This window comes from Mytilus trossulus, chromosome 6, assembly GCF_036588685.1.
Source record: "Mytilus trossulus isolate FHL-02 chromosome 6, PNRI_Mtr1.1.1.hap1, whole genome shotgun sequence".
In the NCBI taxonomy this organism is placed as follows: domain Eukaryota; kingdom Metazoa; phylum Mollusca; class Bivalvia; order Mytilida; family Mytilidae; genus Mytilus; species Mytilus trossulus.
In genome coordinates, this window is record NC_086378.1 from 83,849,533 (window position 1) to 83,871,222 (window position 21,690).

The 21,690-nt window shown below is 32.6% G+C and overlaps 1 protein-coding gene across 1 annotated transcript in view; it reads right to left on the bottom strand.

Annotated features, from left to right (window-relative positions):
- Positions 1 to 7,336: 7,336 nt before the first annotated feature.
- Positions 7,337 to 21,690, bottom strand: part of LOC134722053 (short transient receptor potential channel 4-associated protein-like) — a 45,984-nt gene continuing 31,630 nt past the window's right edge. The window contains exons 10-24 of the mRNA XM_063585487.1: positions 21,324 to 21,446; positions 20,913 to 21,046; positions 20,289 to 20,368; positions 19,636 to 19,696; positions 18,732 to 18,790; positions 17,170 to 17,225; positions 16,695 to 16,740; positions 16,395 to 16,478; positions 15,939 to 16,029; positions 15,115 to 15,255; positions 14,391 to 14,502; positions 12,822 to 12,931; positions 11,968 to 12,116; positions 11,505 to 11,571; positions 7,337 to 11,099 (exon numbers count right to left, since the gene is read on the bottom strand). Coding sequence (XP_063441557.1) covers positions 10,977 to 11,099; positions 11,505 to 11,571; positions 11,968 to 12,116; positions 12,822 to 12,931; positions 14,391 to 14,502; positions 15,115 to 15,255; positions 15,939 to 16,029; positions 16,395 to 16,478; positions 16,695 to 16,740; positions 17,170 to 17,225; positions 18,732 to 18,790; positions 19,636 to 19,696; positions 20,289 to 20,368; positions 20,913 to 21,046; positions 21,324 to 21,446 — 1,436 coding nt within the window. The 3' untranslated portion in view covers positions 7,337 to 10,976. The remainder of the gene's footprint in view (positions 11,100 to 11,504; positions 11,572 to 11,967; positions 12,117 to 12,821; positions 12,932 to 14,390; positions 14,503 to 15,114; positions 15,256 to 15,938; positions 16,030 to 16,394; positions 16,479 to 16,694; positions 16,741 to 17,169; positions 17,226 to 18,731; positions 18,791 to 19,635; positions 19,697 to 20,288; positions 20,369 to 20,912; positions 21,047 to 21,323; positions 21,447 to 21,690) is intronic.

Consider the following 21,690-nt stretch of genomic DNA (forward strand, 5'->3'; position numbering starts at 1 on the left):
TTTATATTGATTCTTTGTTTGTTTATATTGATATATTTTTACTGAATACATATTGTGTTTACTCTACATATTATATTTATTTAAATCGATTTATTTTGACTGGATAAATATTGTGTTTATTCTATATATTATATTTATTTATATCAATACATTTTGACTACATTCGTACAGTGAGTGTTTATTCTATATATACTTTTTTTTTACATAAAATGTCTTTTTTTGTTTTAATTGTTTTCTGTTAACCCCTTTTCAAACAGCCGAGCGGACAATAACAGATTAGAAATTATTAAGCATATATATGCACAAAATATTGATCAAAAGATATTAGGCAAACAGCAGCTTCTCGCTGCCATTTATTGTATTCGTTTAACTTCCTGTAAGGTATGTTCTCTAATATGATAATACAAATAGCCTAACTTTTGTAACATTGCTACTGACGTTTGTTTCGCCTATGAAGAAAGTCGTATTATTCATGAGAAAGAAAGGGTATCTGGAAGCGGCGATGTAAACTATTTGTTTAAAGCTTCAGATTTCAAAAGAAAGAACACCATGATGCTTCATACCATGTATGCAGATAACTTATCAACCTTGTTTTTGGTGGGGTTCGTGACGATACGTATTTAGTTTTCTATCTTGTGTCTTGTATACTATTATTTGTCAGTTTGTCTTTTAATTTATTTAGACATAGCATTGTCAGTTTATTTTCTATCTTTGAGTTTGATTGTCCCTCTGGTATCTTTCGCCCATCTTTTATCTTGATATGGTATTGTGACACGTCCCACTTACATTGTTCCACCGCGCGTTCGTCAAGTAGCAATTTATTCAAATATCCTTTCACTTATTACACTCGAATATAATATGCAAATAATCTGACTTAGTCTGTTAAATAGTCTTTCTTGTTCAACATGTCTGGTGGTATTGAGTTCCATTCCTTTATAGTAATCGTGATGAAGCTTAATGTGAGTGATTATATTCTGGTTGAATAACCGAGATACTGATACGTATGCATTAGTTTGGTGAATCTTCAAGATATTTTCAAATGCTCTGTTGGTAGGGTTTATGGCTTGTGCAGTTGCCCAATCAACTGTGTCAGTATTTGGTATATCTTCTTCCTGTGATGGTATTACAGCTGGGTTAACAGCAAGACTGTCAATGTATGCTCCTGGAAGAATAGAGTTACAGATGGTCTTTACAGATTCTATGGCGATAGTCTCTCTGTTGGTGGAATCCTTGTCAGTTGGTTGTGGTAGACGACTAAGTCCATCTGCATCACCATTCTTCTTTCCTGGACGTTAAACGATGTTAAAGTTGAATGCGGCTAAAGCAGCCAACCATCTCTGTCCAGTGGCATCAAGCTTTGCTGTTGTAAGCACATTGGTCATGGGGTTGTTATCTGTAAGTACCGTGAAGTTGCTTCCATAGAGATAATCTTTGAACTTGTCGCTAACTGCCCACTTCAGTGCTAGAAACTCCAGTGTATGCAGTGGGTATCTCTTTTCCGACTTTGTAAGACCTGTACTGGCATAACTAATTACCCTCTTAATTCCCTGTTGTTCCTGGTATAAAACTGCTCCTAGTGCTGTACCGGAGGTGTCTGTGTGAAGTTCATAGGGTAATTCACTGTTGGCGTATCCTAGTATAGGTGCTGATATAAGCAACTCCTTTAACCTCTTAAATGCTTACTCCTGTTCTTCTCCCCATTGCCATGGTTTCTGTTGGTGTTTCTTTGATAATTTCTTTACAGTTGGATTTGGCATCAAATCGGTAAGTGGTTTGCTGATTTGGCTAAACTGTTTGATGAATCGTCGATAATAGCCAACAAATCCTAGAAATCTCCTGACATCTTCCGGGTTAGTAGGTTTAGGCCAACTCACTACCTTCTCTGTCTTTGCTGGATCGATCTCAACACCATCTGCTGAGACAACATGACCGACGTATTTGACTTTCCTCTTGAAGAAGGAACATTTATCTGGTGCTAACTTCATGTTGTGTTGACGTATCCTGTCGAAAACAAGGCGAAGATTTTCCAGTTGTTCTTCGAAGGTCTTTCTAAAGATGATGACATCATCGATGAAGATACAGCAGATCTTGAGATGTAAGTCAGATAAGCATTCTTCCATCATCCTCTGATACGTGGCAGGTGAATTGGTCAATCCAAATGGCATCCGGTTGTATTCAAAGAATCCTAGTGGACCTACCGTAAATGCAGTCCTTTCTTTGTGCTCTTCCAGGATCTCCACCTGATGGTATCCACTTTTCAAATTTACGCCGGTAAAAAATGTACTTCCAGCTAGCGAATCGAGCAGATCTTCTATTATTGGTAAAGCGTAGCTGGCCTTTATTGTCAGGTTGTTCAATTGACGATAGTCCACACACAGTCTCAGTTTCCCATTCTTCTTACGTACTAGTACCACGTTAGATGCATATGGACAGTGTGATGGTCTGATGGTACCATTAGACAATAGTTGTCAAAGATGTGACTTAACTTCATCGTACATAGCTGGTGGTGTTCTTCTATATCTTTGTTTGAATGGTCTTGTATCAATCAAATCAATATGGTGTTTCACTTCTGTGTTTCCAATATCTTCATCATTCTTGGCAAATATATCATCAAAAGATTTGATGAATTCTATCCCTCTTTCTAGTTGATCCTCAGTTAAGTCACTTTCTGTAATTTCCACTTGTTCAAGTATTGATGATGTTGATGAAGTATCTGTTGGTTGTTGTTCAATGTTGACTGGTTGTATTGCACATAAGACAGCTTTTGGTTGGATGGTAATAGTCCTTGTGGTAACATTTGCAATCTGAACGTATATCTTTCCGTTGTTCCTGTATCTGTAATTCAAAAGTATAGGTTCTATATCTAAATCTTTCAAATTCGGTTGAAGTTCAGATGAATGTAACATTGCTGCAGTTGTACTGTATGGTATCTCTTTATCAGTGTTTCCTTCTATCTTTATGGTTGAATTTGGTTTGATGGTAACAGGTTTGTTTAATTACAATCACCTTCTTTTTCACAAATGTGACCTACCAAATTAGACTATTTACCAGTGTTGTATTAACATGAGCAACACGACGGGTACCACATGTTGAGCAGGATTTTCTTACCCTTCCGGAGCACCTGAGATCACCCCTAGTTTTGGTTGGGTTCTTGTTGCTAATTCCTTAGACATCTATGTTTTGTCTTGTGTATATTTATTTGTCTGTTTGTTTATTTCTTTTAAAGCCATGGCAATATGAGTTTATTTTTGATCTGTGAGTTTGAATGTCCTTCTGGTATCTTTTGCCCCTCTTGTCTAAGGTATACATAGTTGTTTATAGTATCTGAAAAGCAGACATATCCATAACAAAGAGTGCACACGCTGGAATGTCTCGCCCTCTTTACTAATCGTTGATATTATGTTGATAGTCCTAAATATAAAGCTTATCTTCAACTATCACATAAACTTCACATGATAAAAAAAAATGAGGTCAAAGACATATAAAATAAACAAAAAAATACATGTACACGTTACAATCATTCAATACACTAAATATAGTTGACATTTTGCTTATTGTTTGCAAGAAACAGACTAAACCACGAAAACTGACGTTAAGGTTATATGAACAATGCAAGGCAGACATATACAACTTGCAATATTTCCATACAACAAATATGTTTACGTATTGATTCTAGTTTAAAAAAACCAGACTAAAATAAAAAATGATCCGTGAAAGTAATTTCAAGGTCAAATATAACCTGCGAGACTAACATGTTCATCAGAAAATATTTCGATTCACCAAAAATAGTTGACCTATTGCTTTTAGTATTAGAAAAAAAAGGACCAAAAAACTCACTTTACTTTGACCGCTGACCCATGAATATTAGGACAAGGTCAGATGATACCTGCCATCTAGATATGTTCACATCTCAATCATTCCATACAACAGATTTAGTGGACCTATTGCATACAGTATAAGAAACACAAAAAAATAACTATAACCTTTGAACTATGAAAATGAGGTCAAGGTCAGATGGCACCTGCCAGTTGGATACGTACACATTACCATAGCTGAATTTGGCAAATTGTTTAGGCATTTTGGTCCTCACTACTCTTCAACTTCGTACTTTATTTGGCCTTTTTAACTTTTTTTTCTTCGAGCGTCACTGATGAGTCTTTTGTAGATGAAACGTGCGTCTGGCGTATTTACAAAATTTAGTCCTGGTATCTATGATGAGTTTCTTTACAACCACTGGGTCGATGCCACTGCTGGTGGAGATTTATTTCCCTGAGGGTATCATAAGCCCAGTAGTTAGCACTTTTGTGCTGACACGAATTGTCATTGATATGGTTATATTTATAAATTTACTCTTTACATAATTTAGAATTTTTGAAATACTAAAGCTTTTTTTACCTCAGGCATAGATTACCTTAGCTGAAGTTGGCCAAATGTTTAGGAATTTTGTTCCTCAATGCTCTTCAACTTCGTACTTTATTTGACCTTTTTAACTTTTTTGGATTCGAGTGTCACTGATGAGTCTTTTGTAGACGAAACGCGCGTCTGGTGTATTTACAAAATTTAGTCCTGGTATCGATGATGAGTTTCCTTACAGTACTTCCATACACCGAATTTACTAAATATATTTCATATAATATCTGAGATATGGACTAGACCACCAAAACTTAACCTTATTCACTGATCCATGAAAAGAAGTAGAGGTCAAGTGAAAGATGTCTGACGGGCATGAGGACCTTGCAAGGTACGCACATACTAGATGTAGTTATCCCAAGTGCTCTACGAAACCCCTTTCTAAATTATTACCATCTATTTCATCAGCAATCAAAGACGGGCTTCAAAGTTATTGTGAAACTGCCTATTCTAGAGGTGGCGTGAATCAGTTGTGGATACTTAAAAATTCCAAAGATCTTTTAGAATACATACAATCTAACTCTATTTCATCTTGTAACAGTATTAAAACATTTGAGTTTTCTACTCTTTACACAAGTATTCCACATTCCAAACTAAAAGACAAATTAAAAGAGTTGGTATTACTTTGCTTCATAAAAAAGAATGGCCAACGTAGATACACGTATCTTGTGTTAGGGAGGGATAAATCCTACTTTGTAAAGAATCATTCTGATTCAAACAAAAAATTCTCTGAAACCGATATTATCAAGATGCTTGATTTCTTGATTGACAACATATTTGTTACGTTCGGAGGGCGTTTTTTTCAACAGACTGTCGGCATCCCAATGGGAAAAAAACTGTGCCCTTCTACTTGCTGACTTGTTTCTTTATTATTATGAAGCTGACTTCATGCAGGAACTACTTAGGAAGAAAGATAAGAAGTTAGCAATATCCTTTAACTCTACTTTCCGCTATATAGATGACGTTCTTTCACTAAACAATTCAAAATTTGGTGACTATGTGGATCGCATCTATCCCATCGAATTAGAGATAAAGGATACTACAGATACAGTTAAGTCGGCTTCATATCTTGACTTACATCTAGAAATTGACAATGAGGGTCGGTTGAAGACAAAACTTTACGACAAAAGAGATGATTTCAGCTTTCCAATTGTGAACTTTCCATTTCTAAGTAGCAACATTCCAGCAGCACCTGCATACGGGGTATATATCTCCCAATTGATACGATATTCCCGTGCTTGCATTTCCTATCATGATTTTCTTGATAGAGGGTTACTGCTCACAAAGAAGCTATTAAACCAAGAGGTCCAAATGGTGAAATCATCCCTTCGTAAATTTTACGAACGCCATCACGAGTTGATTGACCGTTATGGAATAACCGTTTCACAAATGATATCGGATATGTTCCTTACGTCGTAACTACAATCCCCTTACCTTTCATGAATTTGACCTACCAAATTAGACTATTTACCAGATTTGTAATCACATAAGCAACACGACAGGTGCCGCATGTGGAGCAGGATCTGCTTACCCTTCCAGAGCACCTGAGATAACCCCTGGTTTTTGGTTGGGTTCGTGTTGTTTATTCTTTAGTTTTCTATGTTGTGTCATGTGTACTATTGTTTTTCTGTTTGTCTTTTTCATTTTTAGCCATGGCGTAGTCAGTATGTTTTAGATTTACGAGTTTGACTGTCCCTTTGGTATATTTCGTCCCTCTTCTATTACTAATAAGAGACAAATTAAAATTAAAAACAAAATCTGAACTTTTTTTTCAAGTTATCACTGTGCCATGAAAATGAAGTCAAGGACAATGGACATGCGACAGAAGGAAACCAGCATCCAAGTCTTCCACCTTTTAAAATATAAAGCTTTTAAGAAGGAAGCTAATGCTGCCGCCAGATCACTATACCTTTGTCAAGCTTTCTGCAACTAAAAGTCTGAGGCTCAACAAAAACATTGATTAATGAACAATGAAAATGAGGTTTTGGTCAAATGAACAGACATGTGCAACTTATTTTCATTTAGTATTGTTTATCTTTTAATGTTCACCTTCTATTAATTAATATCATGTTGCTTTTATTTTTTACCGCATTGGATCAATACCTCTGCTGGTGGACTATAAGTCACAAAGGGTGTCATCAGTACTTCGGTACTGCTATGATTTATAACGAACCTTTATAAATTCCAATAAAATTTGAAAATATAAGAAACATTAATATGCCATCACTTGCATATAATGTTAAATATAAATATAAATGCAAGACCACTAAATGTGGCGCTATTTAAACTTGTACTTAGATCTGAATTTTGTTGAAATAATCAAAATGTAGAAATTTCGTAACATTCAGGTGATGAAAACTTGAGAATGGAAGTAAACAAATTTAGAAATTTTTCGATTTGTAAAGGGGCACAACTCAACAAACTGAAACCAACAAAATTCAAACTGGATCTGTGTTTTGTTGAAATTAGTATTGTGTATAAGATTCATTACATTTGGTAGAGGCAAAACTAAAAATTCAGCAATTTTTCCATTTGTTCAACTCTAGAACTGTATAAGTGACACCATCCAAATTCAAACTAGATCTGTGTTTTGTGGTTGAAAGCATTGCTTATGTGTCATAATATTTGCTTGAGGCAAACTTAAGTTACAGAACAGAAACCAAATCTGGTACATAAGGACTTAATGCTCCCTTTGCTGCTACACTGGGGACACAAAATAGGCACTATATAGAATGGATGTTGCAATAACATGTACAGGCAGGATTGGGGCAAATAGAAGTTCTAATAGATGTTGTATTCCTACAAATATTGGCAGCAACAGATCACCACCGTCTGGCAAAACTAGGAGTTTCTTAAGGTGAACAGATCCAAAGAAACTTACAAAATATGGCACCACTTTTGATATAGACGATTAATTAATAAGTCAATTTTATTTGATAAATTTACATATATATTATAATAATTTAATGACCATATAATACATCATCTTCCATTCAAACTACATTCATCTCAAGCACACTGTGAATTATTTGTATTATATCAAAATTCATCTATAGTAAAAAGGTTATCATTCTCTCTACAAACACAAAAGGTCATACATAAAATATTACATCAACCAGCAGATCAGTAAAAAAAAATCCACTCCTGGCTCCTTAACAAAAGTTTTAATTTTAGGTTATAAAATAAGATGTGGTTTGATTGATACTTTTCCATCAGAGACCAAATGACAAGTCAAGATTAATAGAGAATTATGATGCTATAAATAATTCCAACTTGTCATTGAGATCAATAAATGTTCTTTTGTTGTGATAGAATGAATGCCTAGTCAAAACTTTTTTTTTATAATCCTGATATTGAGAAACAAGCTAGTATGAAATTTATAATTAAGTTGGAAATATCGGACATTTTGTTTTAATGCCTTCTTACAAGATTACAGCCATCTTTTTTTTTTTGAGGCTGCTCTATCTGGGTTCTAATATCAAACTGGGATAAAAATACATTTACACAAAAATTCATTTTAATATCTTCCATTCATACCTCCATGGTATCTTTCAACGGTCATTCAGCTCTTTACACATAGATAATCATCATTCAGAAAACACAAAAAAAACCTAACATTTTCACATTTTGCCAAAGCATTGTTTTCTATAATTCCACACATAATAAATGATTTATGTTGACTGTTTACAGCTAAATAGATACACTGCTTCATACTCCACTTTGAGACTTGATAATGAAAGCCCATTATTCTGTTTTAAACCTTTGTCAGTTAAGTCATACAACCCCATTCAAACATGAACACTTGTTTTTATACTTCGATTGGAACATTTAACATATATTTACAGCTCATAAATACTGGTAAAAATGATTGAACTACAATGTAAGCTTTTTCACTTGATTCCAGACAACCATAGAATCCTCTTTACTCTTTATCAGCTGGGATAGTTTACTTCATCATGTACAAGCATTACTACATTTAGAAAAAGAACTTGCATCTTGGAAACCTGATTGAATGATATATTCTGAAGTATTCTTCTTTACCATGAAGTTGTTTCAAAGAATTTTTGAGAATATTATTCAATTATTTATAAACAAAAACAAACGGTGTTGTTCTTACAAAAAATTCCTGCTAATGCTTACGCACTCTTAAATCAAGCAAAAAGGTAAATAAAATTACTCAATTTAAGTTTCTGAATACTAAAAGTTTTGTAAAAAGTTTGAAAATCTGCACTTATCTCCAAATATTACAGGAAATCTGTAAATTACTAAGCTGTTCGAAAAAAAACCTCAGCTTTTTGAAATTTGAATTACTTTTTAACTTCACATAAATATAAACTAAAAATTTCTGTATTTCTATGATTTCTACAATGAAGGATTATGTGTATGTACAATGAAGGAAAAAATCTACTTAACATAAAAAATTTTGGCATGATTTATGTACAACATACAATTTATTGCAGTTTTCATTCACCCGTGTCATGGAAAAATTAAAACAACCTATAAAATACATTAAGTGATAGCATAGAAAGATTCCTTCATGGTTAATGCATTCTCATGACAATGTTTAAGCACTTAAAACACATGAGAATCTCAATCAAACAGAGGTTCAAAAAGCTAGATGTGTCAGTAAAATGCAGTTGCCTACTACATGAAGATATCATCAATTCATTAGAAGGACATTGGAACATAATGCTGAGTCTATGGAGAATCCAGATGTACAAAGAAATAGAAAAATATGTGGTATGATTGCCCATGAGACAACTCTCCACAAGAGACCACGGTATAATGTATTGTTTTTAAACTGAATTTTGCTTAAAATCAATATTCATATTTTCAAATTTGGCTGGAATTTGTTTGATGCTGTTTGACAGTATAATTAAAAGCAAAATAGCAAAAATTACTGTAGAATTAACTAAAAATAATGTTACAATTATATAAACACAAAATAGTTGATTTGCTATAGTAATGACCATCTCCTGGCTGATTTGAGAACCATTACTGATTTTTTTTTGTATCAAAACTGAACTAAAATTTAATCAAATTTCATTAAGAAAGAAATGAAATAAAATCAGGCACAAATAAATATTTATATATATAATACATCAAATTTTTTTGTTTAGATTTCACTTTGCATAAAATTTGATACACATTTATTTACAATACATCATTTAGAAAATTGTATGTGCTCTTAGCACACAAAACATACTTCATTTTATAAAAGAAGATAAACAATGAAATAAATAATATAAAAGGAACACAACATTTAAATATCCATCATGAAGCAAAGCTCCAATATGAAATGTTTACATAACATACAGTTAAAGCTCTTATTGTGTGAAGAAGTGACAGTTTGTTCTAACATAAATACAAAGTACTCTAATGGATTTTTAATGCCCCTCAGAAAATTGCATTTATGTATCTTGTACTCAATTTTATTCTTTTATTTTCATACAAATATTTCAAGTGTAAATACTGTATCATGCAGGTGATTAGGATGAGAATATTAATTATGATCAATGTTGAAATGTAAATAAATGTTTAATACCCTGCAAATATTCTTCAAAATGGTGAATCACAAAATATTGAAAATTATATTATGCTGTATTTGGAGAAAAAAAAATCTTAGAAAAAGACATTGACTGCTTCATATGCAAGCTGAATAATACTGTGACAATTCTATTTCTGCTCAACATCACCGAGATTTAATCAGACAATCAAATAAGTCAATATTTTTAACAAATGTAAGAGCACAAAAGGACTGTTTCAAATTTATTAAGGCTGTACAGACACTAAATAATTGGCAATTAACAAGCTTAATTGCTCTAATAATTCAAGTAAAAGAAATATCACAAGATTTCCAAATGTCAATTTCATGATAGACCAACTTCATAGAAAATTGAGAAAATTCATAAAAAATCTGCATAACACATCCTGTATCTTATCAGGGTTGTCATTCAAAAATAATGATGTAAGAAATCTAAAAAGAATGTTTTGGAAAACAAGATAGTAACATGAAAAGTAACATGGCATATACAATGTACTGCAGCTCTGGAAAAAGGCCAGCTTTAACATATTCACAAGATAACTTATGCATCCCTGTAGCACTGTTAAATCTATAGATTGCATTATTGACTGATCTGACAATAGCACTTCTTGTATATGGATTAACAAAAAACAACTATATACAAAGTCATAAAAAATATTTCAAAGCAATGACAAAATCCAGACTAGATTTAAACCATCATTTCATGATTTTCATTTCATTGTCCTCAATTACAAAGAAACAATAAAAACAACTTGGAGAAAACATTTTCGTTTGTGAAACATCTTCTAAACTGGCACCTCCATCTACGAAAAACTCTTAGAAAAGCTGTAGGCTCAGGAATCTGCCGCCAGAAATATTTTGCCTTTCTTTGCATCAATTATGTGAAAGACTTCATTGATACAAGCTCCATTTTGTTACATCACATGATTACATCACATGATAACTAATGTGTCAATCATGTGATCTACAGGATTGTATAATTATGCATGACTGTTGTTCACAGTTTATTTGATATTTTGTGTCAGTTTGGTCTATCACATGGTATAGGAGTAATGTAATGTAATATTCCTGTTGTTAAGTCTTTGTTTTCATCCACTAGAATCGACACAGTTTGTTTCCAGTAGTCAAAACTGATTCTAGAACTCTGAAAGATAAAAATAATATTTTGTGTTTAGTTTTTTTTATAACAAATAAACCTTATATATCTGTTTACCCTAAATAGCTGTGATTTTGGTCATTCCAACTGAAGAGTTTATTTTCATTATATTCAGGAGCAATTTATTTTACACAAGTTATATAACTGGATTCCAATAATAAAACTCTGACAATCTTCAGGCTTTATCTAAGAGTTTAACCATTTACATTGAGTGATTCAATCATGGTAACTTTTCCTTCGCAATCAGTCATGTTTGAATAGAGTACAATAGTAATGTTTACAAGCTTTGGTTACAAGAATCTGAATCTTTACCATTACATGTTAAAATGTAGATCCTGTGTCTAAGCTTTGGTTACAAGGATCTGAATCTTTACCATTACATGTTAAAATTACCTTTTCTAAAGCGCTACAGTCTTTGTCTTTGTGTAGATAATGATCCTGCCAGAATATTAACAAATCTCTGAAATAAAATAATCATATCTTATAATATAATTAACAATTGTTCACATTCCCAAAACGACCCAAAGTTTTAAATAAATTCAGAATTGGAATTAGGTGGATTATAAAGTCCTTGTAATGTGCATGTTGAAATATTTAAATTACCTTTACTTTTACCTATTAAAGACATGTTTAGCTCAAATATAGGTCCATTATACAAGTCCATTTTAGTCCAATACCTGATAAAAATACAATTTTACAAAGATATTGCAATTTTTTTTGTTACCTAGCAAACACTTCTTAACTTAATCTTTTAGAATTCTACTACCTCAAAATCAATCTACATTCCAATAATAAAAACAATTAAAATTATACAATTTTACTATTTAAATTCTTCTCAGTAATTTTATGAACTGACCTGAAATTGCGTAATAGATTTGTACACCCACTGACGTCCATCATGTCTTCCTTCTCGTCACGGAGAGCCTGGAGATACCGTGGTAATTGGTTTTTCCTGTTGGCAAACATCAGAAAAACCAGAGTCGTGTTTAAACAGCTAACATTTTCCTGAAAAATGAAAACATATTTTGCTTAAAAACTGAATTTTCTGACAGCCAACAAAATAATAGAGTTCACTTTTAAACAAATTAAGAAGTATGTACAAATTCAAATGTATTTCCGTAGAAGAATGAATAAAGAGTTCAAAATAAAATTTATGTATAATAAATACTATTTGTTTACTTAATTCTACTGCCCCTGTAAACACCATATCTCAATTCTAAATTTAATATTTGTCTTCTGGAATTAGTCTGACATTAAATTCCTCATCTTATTGATTACAGCATGTCTCCTATTCAGGAAATTTTGTGTCTTTACAATTCAAGTCATTCTTCAAATATTTGATGCAAAATAGTCAACAATAGTATAGTGGAGATATAAACCCATTAGGGCTATTCCATTTAAACATAGATCAACCCCCAGGAAGGCATTTTGAAACCACTTCTAGTGGTGGGTGCCCTTTTCAAAGTTTTGATGAGGACAATCCTTCAAAATTTGTAAAAATGCTTCTCTGGGTGGCTGCCCTATTGTCATAGTGCCTTCCTGGGGGTTGATGTATGTTTAAATGGTATAGCCCTTACTATTACACAAAGGAAACATAGATTTCAAGACAGTCTTCTGTATTTACTCTCAGTAAACTTTTGTTCTACACAATTCAATACAAAACCAATGTGTGTCTTGTGTAGGTAGTTTTCGTGTCAATAACAACTTTACCTGTGTGAGATTCTGTACATTGATTATTTTGATCAGTTTATACAGGTAATCCAACTGTTTATTAAAATCTCCTATATACATCAACAATTTGTTTTCTTTTTTGGCATAATCTGAAATTAAAGAAAACATTGATATTAGCTTCTGATAATATGTCAACACACAAGATCCTTCACAAAAATTATAACAATTCACTTTTACTAAGTCTGTTAGTTTTAACTAAAAGTGAAAATTTTATGATCTTTCAAACCTGTTTCAGCCAAGCAGAGTTTGAAACATAAACCTGCATAATCATCTTATTACTTAGCAGAACGATCAGATATGCATTAGCAAAAAGATGTAGGGTCTGTAATATTTAACTAGAGCTCTCAAGAGCCTGTATCGCTCACATGATTCTACTTGGGTGTTTGAAATCATATAAAAAATTATAAAATTTGGCTAAAAGTAACAACACAACCTCATATAGAAAGGATTATTCAGGCTATGTTTGATTTAATTCAATTTAGTGGTTCTCTATAAGAAGACTTTTGTATGCATTTCCCATAGGGTCCTATGTTAAACTAAGTCCCCCCACTGGTGGCCATCTTGGATGATGGATCAGCTACAAAGTAACAGCACTTGGTCAGCACCTCATAAGGAACATTCATGTCATGTCTGGTTTCATTCTACTCAGTGGTTCACTAAAAGAAGTCATTTGTATGCATTTCCTATAGGGTCCTATGTTAAACTAAGTCCCCCGCTGGCAGCCATCTTGGATGATGGATCGGCTACAAAGTAACAACACTTGGTCAGCACCTCATAAGGAACATTCATGCTATGTTTGGTTTCATTCCATTCAGTGGTTCTCTAAAAGAAGTCATTTGTATGCATTTCCCATAGGGTCCTATGTTAAACTAAGTCCCCCCGCTGGTGGCCATCTTGGATGATGGATCTGCAACAAAGTAACAACACAACACAACACACGAAGACGATGACGGACACCAAGTGGTGAGAAAAGCTCACTTGGCCCTTCGGGCCAGGTGAGCTAAAAATATAATTCATATAGAACAATTTAATATTTGCCAAGAATTGTATGCATGAGAGAGCTAACAATGCAATTTTCCATATCATTAATAATTTTTTTCTGGGGCTCAAGTCTGAAGAATTTTTGATCGGCACATATTGTCAAACTTGTCCTTGACAATGTTTTTTATTAACCTATGCATTTTATAGGGCTTTTTTTCACTGGTAAATTCAATTGTAGAGTAAAGAAGCCCTATACAATGTAACTTGATTATGCCTAAGGCCACAATTAAAAAAATTTTGGTTTGCACAAACCCTACCCAAAGGTTGAGACAGTGGGTAGGTAGGTAGGCAATTTCTTTTTTTTTGAAGTATCAAATGTTAATTAGTCTTCATGCCTATCTGATTGAAAAAAACTTTTTCAAATCAGGACAATAAAAGGATTTTGAGTAGGCAGCTTTTTTCTGGGTAGGTAGCGTTTGAGCAAACAAACCTATTATTTATTATGGCCTAATTTATTAGTCTTATTCAACAATGAATACATTTATAATACTATATTACTTTACTAACCTCTACACGGGGACTCATCATTGGTCAGATGTTCTAAGGACAATATAAGACTACGGATAAACATATTAGAATCAACCAAGTTCCTGTTTACCGTACTGGTGAACTTATCAAACTGAAAAATAATAAGTTTTCTAAGTTTGCTTGATGATTAAGAGGTCAAATCAACTTTGAATTATCATGTTTTTCAATTGTCACTTTGAGACTCATTTTTTTTCCTTTTCATACATCTATTTTTATGTATACTTTAAAGAGTATTCCCTTAAAACGAATGTTGGAAATTAGGGTGGGAAGTTTTTTCTTTGGACATCAGATATGGGTCATCAATTTCTCACAGAAAGTAAACTGGTCATAGAGGAAATTTGGAAATCCCTTGCACCATCCCACATTCATCTTAACATGGTTTATGATTTTTTTCCTTGGTTGTGTGTGAAGAACATCTCCAGATCCTTATCACTATTTGCTATTGCAAAGTTTTTATGGTCAAATCTTTCAGACCACCACTTCAAGATGTAAAGAACTTCTGGATCAGCCCTAACGGAGTTTGGTATTTTAAGATTAAATCAGACAGGATTTCACATTGATTAATATAGATTTATACTACTTCCTTCTTTAAGCAACCATCATTTTAAAATTAAATCACAAATTTTTTTATTTATTTTTTTACATGTTATAAATATTTTTACATGTCTATAGTGAAGTAGGACATTGATATACATTGACTTACCTTGGGTGAAGTATTGAGAATTTCATCAAATGATCTAAATGCTTCAATGTTAAATTTAACAAGTTCTCCCAACAAATCAAAACTGCTTTGTAGAATTTCTTTGTGTCGTATTTCATGTTCCACAATGTTTGTTGCAACATGCTGAAAAAGGTTACATAAATAAATGAACTTGTGTTGGCACTACAATGAAACCTTCTATTGACACATTTCATTTAGATTACATTAATTCCATGTAATTTGGTCAACTTTATTCATTCTTCTAACCCGATATAAACTGCATTTTATGTACTTCTACACTTAAATTGTCCTGAAGTGGCCATCGTAAGTGGCAAAAAATGTAGACCAGAATAAAGCATTTCATTCCTTGCAGTAAATCCAGGATGGTGTTGACTTTTTATAGTTATATTTTCCCAAGATTTTAAGACAACCGCAGCATACTTTGGATTCCATCTTGATTACTCTACCGATATAAGGTGTTGCTTTTTCTAGTCTAGATGTACTTATTCTCTGTGAACTGAAATGATTGTAACCCACATTACACTTGAGGTATTGCCTTTTCCCATTGCATTTTTCAGTACTTTTTTTTAAAGTGGGTAGCAAAATAAACCTTACTTCTTATCTTTAATGATCATGATTCTAATATTTTTTACTAAACAGACTTAATTTCCTAAACCTGTTTTCAAGCATACTTATACCTTGTAGTGGCTTTATACCAAGTGATTGGAAGAGTTATTTGATTTACTATATATTTTATTTTAAGTACGAAAGATTGATTGATTAGTACATAAGAATATGTCTGCCCTTTTTGTTAAGTAAATACTTACTTGTAGAAGTCCTCTCCTCATTAAGAAGACCTGATCACAGTAAGATGTATTACCTCTTAAGTAACTCTCGACAGCTCTGGCCAGCCAGAACCTGAAAAATAACATACTCAATTAAATATCTATGATAAAATTTGTCTAGATATCCATGATTCAGTTTCTTAATGTATAAATGTTGAGAAATTTTTATATCTAAGCCAGCATTTTACCTCTTCTGTTGTTATTTTTCGCCTTGCCATGTAAATATTTCATAATGTAACTACAAGGCATTTTACACAAACCAATAAATCAATATTGGTCCTTGAACAAAGGTTTTCTAACGAGATAGAACTTGAACAACTTATTCTGCCATGTAGAAGTCATGAAAGTCAATGCCAATGTAGAAGTTCAAGTCGTTTTGATAATCAATTATTCTACTAAAGACCCCCCTTTTCTGTCCCCCCCCCTGTTGATGCTTACCTGAAAGTTGATGTTGTGGGTTCTTTCTTCATAACTTCTACTATTTTAGTTAACAGACCTTTACTTCCTTTGCACATTAATGATCTGAAATTTATAAAACAGGATTAAAGACATAACTTTTTTTACATTAAAAAAGTCACCTTATACAATACATATCAAAGAAAAACTGCAAGGGCAACTATTGGCATTCATACAAAGTGGCAAACTTATATCAAAACAATATCTTTTCATGAATTTACTTTTAGTCTCTATTGTATTATCACTCTAAAACTGTTTGAAACTTAATATATATACACTTACTTATTTACAGCATCAAGGTTAGGTAAGGATAAATTACCAGCTTTAGCTGAAAGGAAATAAAAAATACATTTTATGACATTACAAGAAAATGTTAGTCCTTATCATGCTTATAGCAACAGAAAAGCATGGAACGTTACTGCAAAATGTCTGAAATTGAAAGTATCAGTCAACATAAACTTGGTGTCTGACAGATTCCAAAAGTGTGTAACAGATCTGAACAGTGCTACTTTACAACTCAGGCAAAAAAAAGCATCAAGAGAAACTGTGAGCTACTTCTCACTGTTGATACATCAGCATAAACATTTTGGTACAGGAAGTTGTTGAGTCAGGTGTAAAAATACATACCTTTTCCTTAAAATATATCTTTACTTTCTCTAAATATGAATATTAACATAACTCCACCTGAATTTCCCTTTTAACAAAAATGTAGATATTCATTTTAACAGATTTAAAACAATCTATAATTCATACTTACTGTTTATTCTTTTAACTTCATTGAGCTCATTTTTGGATAATAACAAATGTTTATAACTGAAAAGAAACAACAATATGGATATTATAATGATTACGAGGCAACTACTCAACTACTTATCAAAATGAGAAATCATGAAAATTTCACATGAATCCATATTTTTTTTGCCATAAAACCATGTTCATCCCACCATTTTACCAAGTCAGAAATATTGCAGTTGTGGACAACTAGTTTGTTTTTATGTATGTTAGGGTTTGTTTTTGTTGCACTTCAGTGTGTTTGTTGTTTCGTTGTTTTCCTGATTTACAATGTAGATCATAGGTTTACCTTAGTTTTAGTTTGTAACCCAGGTTTGTTTTCACTCAATTGATTTATGACACTTGATCAGAGGTATACTACTGTTGCCTATAAATTCTATTGCTGTGTAAGTAATAAACCCATTCTTTGAGAATGCCTTTATTTATGGTATTTTTTTGTGTTTGTTTGCAGTGGATAAAATGAGCCATAAATTTTAGGGGAAAAACAAACAGGATGAATATATATTAAAACAGAAATCACTACTTATATACAGACCCGTTTACCCATTCTGATGTCTACCAGTAGAATTGTCAGTAGTCCTCTCGATGAGTGCCGCGTAGTGGCACGAACCTTCTAGGGGGGTTTGGGGGCATGCCCCCCCCTGAAATTTTTTTGAAAAATTAGATGCAATTCCCTGCATTCTGACAGTATCTAATCTTTGGAACAAAGATTTTGACCAAGATTATATCCTATAATTTGCATGATTTGACCAAAAAAATTCTGAAAAAGTCCAACTTTCATAAAAAATTTGGGCAGCACGGCTCCTAGAAAATCAACATTTCCCATTTTTTTTAAAACAAATTAAGGCCTTGAAAGATTGGGCAATTGAGGAAGAGCTTGCACTAAGAAGGAGAGCAGTTCCCCTTATCCTAAAGGAACATCTTCTTAGCACAGTGAATAGACTTTACAAAAAATAAATTACTTACCAGCCCCCGTTCAGCAGTTGCATTAAAGCAGTAAACAAATGTTGGGCCCTTCTTCGAAACCCCCAAAGAAGGGAAAGTTTCCCTGTAACAAACTATGCATTTTTGGCATGATTTCTTTGTCGATGTTGGTCCGGTTGTAGTATTATTATTATTGTCATCAGTGGTTCTTGGACATGCTTTAAATTTACCTCGTCTTATATGCGCTTTAAAGCATTGATATTCTAATTAATTCAATCGTTTAACTGATCAAGATCAAAATTTAACGGATTTTGAAACGAAATGATTTTTTTTCAAACCCGTAGTTTTTGCTATGACAATCGTAGTCCGTATTTTTTCACTGAAATCTGTAGAAACTACGGCAAAATCGTAGATGTAAACACCTCTGTATATATAGGAGAACTCACATATACACAAGTGACTACACAGAACTGGTTTATGTTAATTTGTTTCTTACTTGAAATAATATAAATAGCTCACATACACTATTCAAAGGTCAGAGAAACAAGGTAGGGTTCAAAATTACTGTGCATCAAAAGACTACTGTGTATTAACCATACTTACTCAGAATGATCACAGAAGCTATGTACAAGTCGTAAAAACTGGATTTTTAATGCCACTTCCTGTAAAAATAGACAATAGATCTTTAACATTTACAAATAATTTGAAAATAGACTAAAAACTTATTGTATTGCAAAGTTTGAATATAGAAAATAATGAAATGCACAGCAACAACAGTATATGTGACTAAAGACTTAATGTGCTGATTCTGCTCATCTATAAGGGAAACAAAAGGAAAGCACTAACTGGGGTAGCAATATTTTTTCACTCAATTTTTAGTCTTCGAGTGATTAAAATAATGTGTTAACAAGAATGTGTCCCCAGTACACGAATGCCCCACTCGCAATATTATTTTCTATGTTCAGTGGACCGTGGCATTAGGGTAAAAACTCTAATTTTGCAATAAAATTAGAAAGATCATATCATAGGGAACATGTGTACTAAGTTTAGAGTCGAATGGACTTCAACTTCATCAAAAACTACCTTGACCAAAAACTTTAACCTGAAGCGGAACAGACGGACACACTGATCAGAAAAAATAATGCCCCTCTACTATTGTGGGGCATAAAAATTGCAATGCATAAAGGTCGCCTATTGATACTGAAGTTTAGTTAATTGTTGTCTCAAAATCTCCTTATTTATCTATAGTATCCATTTTTTAGTTGATGGATAATACAAGACTAAAAAGTCAAATTTAGTAACGGCTTTTTCTGCCAAAAGGCACATTAGAAACATACCAGTTATGTTTATAGACCACCATATGATCAATAGTTTGGTTTTACCGTGATCTATCAAGTATTGTTCATTAATTCTGTCACTCTCGTTGGGAACTGTATTTGGTCAATTCTTCTGTCCTATGACAGACGGACTCTCACTTTTTGGCTACCAAACATTATTTAATACTTACAGGACTACATTCACAGGCTGCGTTGTGTCCACGTAATCTGTTCCTGCTGCTGTATCGGCTTCTGTCAACAATAAAATATTTATAGATTTCATCTTATCAATGGTATAAAACATGTTTGATCAACACTTATTCCTTATTTATTCCAAATTTAGTTTTCTTTAAAAGTTGTTATATCAATGCAATTTTACAACCTAAATTATTTCTAATTATTTATATGATACTATAACAGTTAATTCTATATTTATGGAAAAAAGTAAAATCACAAAAATACTGAACTTAAATAAAAAAAATCAATTTGGAAAGCCCATAATCACTTTAATATGGAAGACATTTTGCAGAACTTGCAGACAGCAAGTCAAATAATTAATTTATCCCCTATACATGATTTTTAACTTTTAAAGATACATTTTAAGTACTGTATACTGTAAACCAACTTATTTTCGCGGATACTTTATTTCACTTTTCACCCTTTCTTGACCATTTCGCGGCTATTTAATTTGTGATTATCTGAGTTACTTGATGAAGTTTATTAAGGAAAGATCAAAGATTGACATATTCAAGACGTTTATATTCGCGTTATTTTTCTATTCGCGAAAATAAGTTGGTATACAGTATTAAGAGAATTGAGTTTAATCCATTAGATAAATACATACACTTGACACTTCCAAATAAACTGATCGAACAATTCACTTAAACCAGGTGCTAATTTCAGTTCTGCCAGCTTTCTCTGTACCTAGAGTAAAAGAATAGGTACATAAAAACACAATACAATTGGCCAACAGGCATGTCCTTAACAGTTGTGTTAGTGTCATGAGGGCTTAAGAAAAAAATTCATAGGTATTTTTCATTTTTATTACCCCATCAGCTTGTCGATTAAAAAAACTATTCATAAAATGTCACCATGGGATAAACATTCATAACATGTCCTAATGGAATAAACAATAATGTTTTATGTGGTGGTGTTACATGAAATATAAGAAAAGTTTCTTATGCATGCAGTCATTAAACATTCTGCACACAACAGATTTCCCATTTTTAAATGTCCTTATTTATGTTTTTGATGTAAATGAGGCATGAAAATGATTATAATTTATCTTGTTTCACAGTTCAGTTTTAAAATTTTATATAGTTTTTCCCTTGCCAAATGAAATAACAACCCCATGTGTTCATAACAACATTGTAAAATTAACTTATCCGGACCATATTTTCTAGTTGACTTTTGAAATCAAATTTTAGCACATGTATATGTGTGTATTTTATGTATGTAGTTTTCTCACCTTTTTCCGATGTTTTCCTAATAAGAAGAGACCCAATACATAAACCACCTCTACTCTCTGTACAAGTTCCTCAGTTATCTTCAGGCCCTGCTGGACATTCATAGCTCCACCTGCTGATGTGGGCTCAGAGATTCCTAGAATAATAATCACTTTAAATATGTGGCAACAAAAGAGAAACATTAAATGGAAAATACAAATTCATCATTGTTCGGTCAAAAAATTGAATTAGTTCTTACATATTTTTAGCGGTTCTTTGTCAGATACAATCATCCTTAAGAAAATAAACAAATTTATTTTTTGTTTTGTTTGCTGGTTAATTGATTCTGACTGGAACATGCAGACTTGCATTAATTTGATAACATCTATAATATTATTGTCCTACTTTTGACTGTACAACATAACTTATCTTACCCCCAATAAAGTCCTCATCATCATCTACTGTGGGCGTGTCATATACCTCCTCCGCCATTTGATTTTCTATCCATTCCATCCAACAATCTAACTCACTCACCATTCCCCTGTATCTGGGGGTATCTAAAAACAAAGATAAATTGTAATTGCATAAGCACTATGTATACAAATGAATATTTTCAAATAATTGGAAAAAGGCTTACTTTCATCTTTTTCTAACCAGTTGCATTAGTTTTTAAATTCTTTTCATCAGTTGATTTATAGTTGTTTGTTCAATGTCCCTTTTTATCTGTGTTTTTCATTTTTTTTTCAGTTATTCAAATGTGGAATATCAATTATGACATTAAACAACCAATAACCATATTAT